The sequence below is a fragment of the Lepidochelys kempii genome, chromosome 12, assembly GCF_965140285.1.
Source record: "Lepidochelys kempii isolate rLepKem1 chromosome 12, rLepKem1.hap1, whole genome shotgun sequence".
Taxonomy (NCBI): Eukaryota; Metazoa; Chordata; order Testudines; family Cheloniidae; genus Lepidochelys; species Lepidochelys kempii.
Genome location: NC_136391.1, coordinates 18,313,394 through 18,323,412, shown reverse-complemented (window position 1 = coordinate 18,323,412; position 10,019 = coordinate 18,313,394). Strand labels below are relative to the sequence as shown.

General features: G+C 35.7%; 1 protein-coding gene across 6 annotated transcripts in view; it reads right to left on the bottom strand.

The window, feature by feature from the left end:
• Positions 1–375: 375 nt before the first annotated feature.
• N4BP1 (NEDD4 binding protein 1) overlaps positions 376–10,019 on the bottom strand; it is a 38,483-nt gene continuing 28,839 nt past the window's right edge. For 2 of the 6 annotated variants that reach the window (XM_073307704.2, XM_073307708.1), the window contains 5 exons: positions 7,894–8,024; positions 6,594–6,690; positions 4,280–4,387; positions 2,483–2,590; positions 376–1,026 (listed from right to left, as the gene is read on the bottom strand). In XM_073307704.2, the coding sequence (XP_073163805.1) occupies positions 681–1,026; positions 2,483–2,590; positions 4,280–4,387; positions 6,594–6,690; positions 7,894–8,024 (790 nt within the window). In that variant the 3' untranslated portion in view covers positions 376–680. Of the gene's footprint in view, positions 1,027–2,482; positions 2,591–4,279; positions 4,388–6,520; positions 6,691–7,893; positions 8,025–10,019 lie in introns of all 6 variants that reach the window. The other 4 variants (XM_073307705.2, XM_073307706.2, XM_073307707.2 and 1 more) reach the window with 4 other exon arrangements.

The following is a 10,019-nucleotide window of genomic DNA, read 5'->3' as shown; positions in this document are numbered from 1 at the left end:
TTGCTTGTATGCTCTTTTGAGTGTATGAATTGGCATTTTTGAATTTAAAGTTAGAAACCTTTTTCTTGGTCATTACAAACTAATGGTTACAAGATGCCACCTAGTGGCATTACTTCTACAATACAGAGAAAATGTAATATTCTATAACAGTACAAGCAATTCCAACCCAGTGGCAAAAAACAATTACCTAAAGGTGTGTACTTAATGCTAATGAAAGTATGTGCATACATCTGGCAAATACATCCCCCAATGGTAAACCGTTTTAAAGGTGCCATTTCCATCTTATATTTTAAAATAAATATTCTAATCTAGTATGTGTCAAACATGACCTTTTCCCCACTTAAGTATAATTAAGAAATAAGTGCAAAAACACTATTCTAAAGTGAACTGCTACTACTTTAATACACAATTCCAAGGAGGCAGAATCAAAAAGTTTTGTTTCCTTTCACAGAAAATGTTTCTACAAATCTGTAATAGCAGCATAACTTAATTTACCAAAAAAGGTTGATGTTTGAAAGCTGTAGGAATATGCACAAAAAATAGTTCATATCTTTTTATACAAATAAAAGTATTATTTTTTGAATATTCATAAAGTGACATGACACTGAGCAACATGTTTCTTCACATTGACATTCAAAGTTTAGGTGGATCAGTTGCAATGTAAGACCCCCGTATCATATTCAGTCAAGCACCATGGCAGACAGTGCATTAAGGTCTCTCATGAATGGATGTTCAGCTAGTATTCGATCAATCTTCTGTCTTTGCTCAGAATCAGGAAATATTTTTATCAATGCTTCCCTTAGTTGTATTGTTTCTGTTGTAGATCTTTGTGGTGGAATTGTTAGACCAGTCTGTACGTTAGGCAAGTTTGGTTCAAATGGAAGCCTGGCAGATGGAGGACTACCATGTACTTGGTTCATAGGTTGTCTATTATTACTGCATGACTTGGGTATTGGCATGAAGTGTGAGGTCCCAGAAGAATGCAGTCTCCCAGTCGGTAGAGTTACTTGTGCTGGTGGAAAATCTCTATAGAACAAAAGTGAAATTTCTGGTAAATTAAGGAAGAAGTGGTATTGAGTATAAAAAGTGTAGGCAAAATAGAGCCTCTGAACCCCTACATTCTAGTATTCTTCAGATTGTTTTGGAATAAAGATGCAGTTCATTTGATTCCATCAAAGTGATGCAAAAGTGATACAAAACAGTAAGTACTACAATCTACCTAAGGGACTTCAAATCTGAAGCCTAAGAGATAGTAACAGAGATTAGCATTAGATATGACTGGCTATGATGCACGTTTTAGACAGGTAAAGAGTGTTCAACATTCAAGTGCTCAATTAGCAAAACATTCAAGTAATCAGTTTTACATTTTTACAAAATGCCATGTACTAACTTCAGTATTACTTATAGTAGAGATGGATAAAAAAAAAACTATTAAGTCAACCAATTCATTACATAAACTGTCATACATGATGGCTGAAAATCAGCCAACAACTAGTTTTTTCTTAATATCTCTAATGAAATAATCACTTTTTAAAGAGTTACGTGTTTATCATCATCATTATGAAATGAAAACACTAAAGTATTTTCATTAAAACTTTAAGGTTAAGTGTCAAGAACCCCCAGATCAGAGCTCTTTCTATTCCAAATGCTGACAATACTGCCACTACTTATCTGTTCAAGAAGCTGCATTCATTTCACTGATGTAGAGACTAGGAAAGTCATTATGTGGTGCAATGGAAAAACCAAAAGTTTGAACTCCTGTCTTTGTAGGAATAAAAGGAAGATCTGATTTTTAAATATATTTCTAAATTATGGTAGTAAATTTAAATCTACACATTTTAAAACAAATTAAGATTAAAAATGAAATAGATTAAAAAGTCATTTAGTTCCAGATGTCTTGGCAGGCATTGTTAATAGTATGATGTAGTAACCTGAGGGTAGCTTGGAAAATGAAAATAGGAAAAAAGTTGTGTGTCTCCCATGTGCAGAATATACCGTTAATATGTCTATTTATCTTAGGTTTTTCTATAGTGCTCCTATCATCCAAATGCTGATCATCAGTAAGGGGTAATCAAGGATATATTTAGATGAACTCATTCTATTTCTTATGAAACAGAGTCACTAGTTATGCATCATAGGTTTGTGTAATACCAGCATGCTATGTGGACCACCACATTTATGTGAATGCCACCACAATCAAACCTCAGAGGAAGTTACTGAGGCACTTGCCTTGCTTATTGTGAGATCCTGGTTAGATGCATGTAACCTCACCAACACTTTCTGAACAGACTAAAGTAACAAAAAAGAACACATTTTTTCCTGTAAAGCTATTACATCTTTAGAGCTCATGCTCTTAATATATTTTTCATACTGTACACTGTGACTTTGTTTATTTAAAGTAAATTACTTCAGGTTTCAGTTAAAGCATTTATTGCCCCTTGTAAGCCTTGGCTCTCAAAGCAGAATGAAGAGACTGCTATACCTAAAACAGCCTTCACTCCGAAGGAAGTCCTCTAATCTAGGTCCATTTCTTCCCAAAGGATCATCAGGAACCATGAATATGTCCCCAACAAATGTGTATTGGAGCAACCTGCAACAGTAAATATTAATGAAATAGCTCTACCAATACAATTAGTTTTTTCAACCTCCCACTCCCAATATGTAGAATTAACCACCTAATTTCACAGCTAGAATCAGTACAGTCTGATCAATTAACTTTTATTCTGCTATAGCTAAAAATGACATTCCCTTCCAAAATCATGAATTAATGGGTGATTATATGGAAACGAAAATCCCGCCACTATTCCTGACTACAGTGGGTTCTTAAACTGGAAGGTCTGGGCCACTGCAAAACAAGTGAGAGAGAGAAAGGACTACATAAGATTTTATTATTTATATTATACTTCCTTATCCGTATATTCAAAATGATTAGCTCAAGACTCCTGCATCATTGCAAGCCACACAACTGATTGGGATCTGTGACCAAAACATAACAGAGTGTCTCCAGGGGACAGGCACTAAATGCTGACTAGTCTTGTGTGAAGATTTTTTTATTTAAGTTAGTTGACTGCAAATCCTTAACATTAAAGTAATCAGAAGTTCCTGTGTTTATATATACTAAATACAACCTTGAAATACAATAGTGGAAGAGATTATTTCTGTACCATTTAAGCACCTTCTTCCTATTTAAATCTTTTAATAAAAACTACTTAGTATTTTGTCTTCTGACTAGAGAACAAGGCCCGTTTCAAAGTCTACTGAAGCCAGTTGAATTCTTTCCATTGATTTGGGATTAGACCCTGAATGAAAATGGAATAACTGATATGTCATTTAAATTTAATATGAGACACCCAATTTTTAAGATTTACGTTTAGATTTTAGACTTTGTTTAGATAACTTTAAAAAACTAAAAGTTAATTGTTGAAGGAGGTTGTTTACAGGTAAACATGCAGGTGTATTGTACCTGCAATATGGCTTTTCTCCATGTCATTAATTGGGACAGTTTGACAAAAATCAACAAGACGTTCAGAATAGAAAGCCACTGCAAAAAGTCTATGGGAAAAATCATCAATGAAGTGTTGGAATTAATAAATACCCACCCAGATGGCATTGGTCATTGTATTTTTTCATTAAAATGAGAAAGGTACAACTCAGAAGCACCAAAATGGGTATTTGCAATATGCCTTTGTCATTTCATGATTAAAATACTGCAGTGGACCCTACAAAGGGTTACTCCTTAAAACCACCCATAAACTGAAGATTCTGCAGCATGCAATGACCCTGCTGATAAATGGAGTATTTCACTACCAGAATCTGAGGTCAGTGCTCTGTGAAATTACATCCAGAAACCAAGCGTTGACCAGCAAAGTCTTAAATGCTTAGGACCTACTTACCTATCTGACAAAGTGCCTTGCTCCCTGTATCAAAGTATCATAGCTGAGATTAGCAAAGGTTCTCAAGCTTATGTAACCATGCATCTTCAATTAGAGGGGCTACTGACAGGATGTTTGGGAAGAGAGGGGGGGAGGCACAGCTTTAAATTTTGTTCCCACCTCAGTCTAAAACAACCCAAATAAGGATTACTTTCAGATGTGCCTTTTTGCCCCCCAGACATTTGAAAATGGGGGTGAGTTGTTGGAGCAGGATGTCAGGTGAGCGGTTATGTTGTATGGTATTGCTAAAGTTTAGGTCACAACATTATTTTAAAAATTATATTAAGGGCATCTAGAGCATAAGAATAGGACTCTCTTTTAGGGTTTGTATAAATCCGTAAAATTACCTTTTTTGAATAATCTCTCTCCAAGAATATGATTCCGTTACAAATTCTCTGAAATTATCATTGGTAACAATAATGCCTCCAGTTTTATCAGCAAGATGCAGCAAAAATCTACAACAATTATTTCAAAGACAGTTAAAATATTTTTTCAGTTTAGTTCTGGCCAAAGCCATTCACATCAGGTAGAAAACAAGCATCACAGTCATATAAAAGGAGCCTTCCCTAATTAGACAGTGTAGATTAGATCTACTAATGAAAACACTTGTTTTAAAGTTTTTATAAAGTTGGACTGGTTGACCTCAACCAACCAAAAAATGAATCTCAAGTCTCAGCTGACTGCAAGCAGCACTGCTTACTCAGGCAAGTTTTTAAGGTAAGATTTTGGTGCTAGTGGTTATCATAGAAATGCTAACTGAGTATGCTGAATTACAGGTTTACAAAAAGTGTATGTAGAGGTAAATAAAGCTGCATGTCTAAAATAAATCAGTAAAGTTGAAACTTCATTACACAATTCAACCTAAGTCCATTGCCAGACATTCTCTTTTGGCTAATCTGCTGTGTCCCCTTGTGCAGCAGGATAATACTTCAGCTCCATTGCATTACTACCTCTATGCTTGCCTGTTTCATCAGCTCTTTTATCAATGAGTAATATATCCTTTTCAAAATTATATGATTAAAATTAATGCAAGTTTTCATTATTGATATATTAATACAAGAAATACAGGGACTACCTTGAAAGTACACAAGTTGTTTATTCCTCTGGAAATAAACTATCCCACTTTTTCCTATTTAAAAACACCAATTATGAACCATTTAGGATGTACAGAGTTTAAAAAGAATAAATTATTCTCAGAGAGTTTTGCTTACATGTACCTTGAACAGAGATTCAATGTAAACACAATGTGATACTCTGATTTCCACAGCAATCAGAAGTCTTTCCATTGAAAGTATACAGCATTTTGTATTATAATAAAAGCTGTTCTATTTTAAGGCATAAATTTAAAAGTATGTGAGATGATATAACACTGAGCCCAAAAGACCTACAGTGGGAACAACTATGGATTGCCTACTTTTTGTACCTTTTAATTTTCTGACATAACATTGCGTTAATGGAGGGGTTTTTGGTTATTTATTTTTAAGAACTACTAAAATGTACTGGTGCATTTAATTTTATTTTCACGTTCAATGAGTACATGATGGTTAGACTGCATATTCAATGACATCAGGCATGGTCTATGTACAAGAACATACCATCTCCTTAGTCAGTAGAAAAACAAAAAGGTGGATTGCTTATCAGCTGGGACAGAGGGAGATGCAGCAAAAAAGCTAACTTCCAGATGGCTAGCTCAGAGCTGCAGCTGCTTGTCTTTGCCAAATTTTAAAGGGTTAGCTGATAAAAGAAACGTTTCTAGCATGCTCTTCTAACTAGCAGCTTGGCATTGGGAAACTTTAGTAGAAATCATTCAATGATTAAGAAAGCTAACTGACTGTGGAAAGAAACTCCCACTTGCAATGAGCGAGACACATCTGGTTGAAAGACTTCCCCAGAACTTCAAGGTTGGAGGTGGTGTTTAAAATAAACATGGTATTTTGTTGATGTGTTTCTAAATAAAACCAGGATGCAAGTTTGACATTAACTGCCTTTGTGTATCGTTTACTGCCATACGGCACACTAGGGCTACGATCACCTCGAGTGCAGCAAGTTTTACAGAGTCAACATTTGAACATTTGCAACCTATGCATCTCTTGTCTCTTCCACACCATCTTAGAGGCTGGAAGGTAGAAAAAGGGTCATGCAAAAACTCCTCCCTCTTTAGTAGTTTATATGTTATTTCAGTGGGCACAGATCCAGACACATGTGTGTGTTCAATCTCCACAACTCGATGGGTTATAAGTTAGTAAACCTCAGCAAGTGATTTATACAAAACTTGTCAAAGACACTTTTCCTCAGTGAGGACTAAAATCCATGACAAGTTTTAATGAGGGAAGCTACCAAATTATACAAAATATCCAGGTCATCCAAGGATGAATGATGACAGTTTAAAGTTGCTAAGATTTTGGCTGCATATAATGCCATTAAAAATACTGGCCTTAATGACATACTGAAAGCAGAATGTGTACAAGGGAGTGAAGGTCATTTAAATAATGATCCTTGATAGGACAGATACACCACAGTTGCACACAAATATATGGAACACCTCTTAGACATGAAATTGGTGCTTGGCTCTCCAGGTTAATGTTTACCTCACAATATCAGTCATGAGGTATGACAGTCATCGTGTATCTTTTAAAAGGGTTTAACTCCCATCTTTCATACCTGTCATCATGAGCAGCAATTCTTGCTCCCAATACCATCCTTGCAGGAGTTAGAGACAATATTCCAACATCCTGGAGCTGTGTTAAGAAATGCTGCTCTGTTAAAAGGGTAAAACAAACATTCAGTTTTAAAGGCAAGGCTTTCTTCTTTAAAGTGATTATTTACAGAATTTACATCTAGTCTACGTAACATGCAAAACAGTTTATCTTCTCTGAGAGCAGTACCTACTGATCCGCACAGATGGCACACTGCATCTTGAGAAATAGACTACTGCTGGTAAGTCTGACGTGGATGGAGCAAGTGGCCCATAAATTCCTAAATTCTAACCTGTCTCTAAAACCCATCTCCATCCGTGGCAGGTCAGTTAGACTAAAAACATTTAAAACTAGAGTGCTTAAAGTTAGGCACCTAAACAGGTAGCTTGATTTTCAGTGATGGTGACCACCCAAAAGTCCCATTAACTGCATGTTTTAATTTTCCTAATTAAAGTGAAGCTACTGCTTCTTTACTTCATAGAACTGTCTCAAGGATGAACTAGCTCAGTCTTATAAATAACTTTAAAAATTTAAAGTTATTGAAGAGGTGAGAATGATTTTAAAAGGCTGAGACTAATGGAGGAAAGGTAAATCTGAGAGTTTAAGGACTTGTAAGTATTAAGGCCTTGTCCTTACTAAGAAAAAGATGTGTTAATTCACGTTAGCTACCATGACTTAAAAACCTAGTGAAGACAAGGCAGTTTGTAGTTTTCACACAAGTTAGGCCAAGTTAAAAACTACAGGAGCACCTAAGGTTTAATTCAACCTGCTAACTCATATGAGCCTACAAACTGCCTAGGGGTTTACCTTATGTTAGCTAACTCAAGGTAAGAATACATTTTTTCTGATAAAGATGCATCCTCAGTGTCTTCATGATAGTGAAATAAATATCAGCTCTTCAGAGAATGGTCTGCAACACTGTTGAGCAAACCTGGAAAGGTTTCTCTAAATACCCAAACGTTAAGATGCTGAACAGTGATAACTGACTACTTTTGAATTGCAATAATTCAAGAGATATTTTGATATTTATGAGCAGCTAATTTCTATACCATATTACAAAATAAAGTATATAACACCTAACTGGATATTGTCAAGTGATTCAATAAAATTCAGAGAAATGTAAAAAACTTACTTAGCAATTCAAAATTAGGTTATTTATCAATTACACTTTTGTGACAGGTCCCAAATATCAAGAGCTGAACTTGGAAAGAGAGTTAATTAGATTGAATACAAAAGAAAAGAAAGTAGGACATTATTCGCCTCACCTTTGATGTTAGGATCACGTTTTGTTCTCCACTGTGGAACAAACACAGTAATATTTCTGTGGCCACGTTTCCAAAAGTAATCAACAGCTATTGCAATTCCTCGACAGGAGAAGAACTTCTGTAGACCATGGCTATAAAAAACAAGCAAGATTAGTTCATGTTGAGTTGTACAACTATGAATGTTGAAGAAATTAAAAGTGTTGCGGTGAAGTGATATCTTGCACTATAAGTACAATACCATTAAAAAATAAAGGTAGGGGATGCTTATTGCTCTAGTTACATACAAGGTGCTCCATACAAGGAAGAGAGTTTAAGCGCAAAAAAGGGAGAAGTGTCTCTTCAGCCATATTACCAGACTCCTCCCTCTCAAAGCAAGGCAGATACACAGATTAGCCCACTTCAAGTTTTGTGGGCAGAACTACAGCCATCAGTCATGGGCAGGGACCAGGTCCTTCTGAAGAGCCCACCAGCTGAGAATTTCCGAAGTTGAAGCATATTCTAGTTTTATGATTAGCTATCAATTACAGATTAAAATGATCCATATACAATGAATTATAATGAAAATAAGTATTGTGCTGCAAAACACCAGACCCACCTTCTCTCCAGTTGGCACCAAAACATATTTCACCAGGTGGGCCAGATGTGAGGACATGCCTTGTTAGATTCCTTTGAATAGTGGATATTGAGTTTGGGAAACAGAAGGCCCTTCGCTCCTTTCCGACCCATTATATTGGGCTAGTAATTTTTAGCAAGATCAATGGATGATGTAATACCTCTGAGGTGAAGCTTCCTGAATTTTTTGCACTTCAGATAAACTACAACAGGAATAAAGTGGTAACGCCTTTCTATTTTTGTGATCCCGCCGAGTGGCTCTAATAAAGAAGAGCAAACCAAGAAAGCATGGAACTAGCCTAATGTGGAAGATCCAGGTCCGTTTACCAGAAGTTAAGATGTCTTGTTACAAAGACTTGATGGAAGTTAGAAATGAAAATAGGCGGGTAAGAATTTGATTCCCAAGTCAGTGGGTAAATCCTTCAACTACAAATGTTTAAAATATTTAATAACTGTATGATTATAGTCCTGAGGAATATTATTTATTACAGACTTTAACAAGGGATAGTGATAACACACAGCAATTACAGTGTGGATTATAAAAGTGCCTACAATTAAAGTAAATATTGAGCCCTAAGCGTAATAGCCCAATACTTCAATTTTTATTTCCTACTAAAAAGTTACTTTTGAAAATGATTAGACTCAGGTGTTCAAAAAATTCCAACTAGGGATGGGATGTATATAGATAGGAATAATAATGCTTTTATATGCAAAATAAACTAATGCAGTTCAGCAAAAATGAATGGAACAGTATCCAGTGCAATTAAATTGGCAAATATTGAACAGAATTTAAGTTTTTATTCTAGAAACCATGATTTCCAGTATCCAACTTCCCAAATGAAAAAGCTGCATGGGCTAATTAGCAGTCCATCCAATTGCAAGAATTGACCTAGGTAAGAGAATTGAGCAAAGGGAAGACTTAATTAGCAGCAGGTAGAGAGAGATCTCCTTACATAACAAAACAAAATCTCACTGAAAGTTTGTGAAATAGATTAAACAAGACTAACACCAGTTTAAATTTTACAAATCACTTGGTTTCATATCCTTCTACAGATCAGAAGTCAGATTTATAGGAACACCCACACACAGAGTAGAGACAGCAGGTTAGATTATAACAGGTTCAACAGAATTTAAACTGACTGAAGCAACTTAATGAAACATCACTCTGAATAGAAAAAAGAAAAAGGAGTACTTGTGGCACTTAGAGACTAACCAATTTATTTGAGCATAAGCTTTCGTGAGCTACAGCTCACTTCATCGGATGCATACTGTGGAAAATACAGAAGATGTTTTTATATACACAAACCATGAAAAAATGGGTGTTTATCACTACAAAAGGTTTTCTCTCCCCCCACCCTACTCTCCTGCTGGTAATAGCTTATCTAAAGTGATCACTCTCCTTACAACGTGTATGATAATCAAAGTGAGCCATTTCCAGCACAAATCCAGGTTTTCTCCCCACCCCCCAACCTGAAGCGAATACTCACCAGCAACCACATACCACACAACAGAAC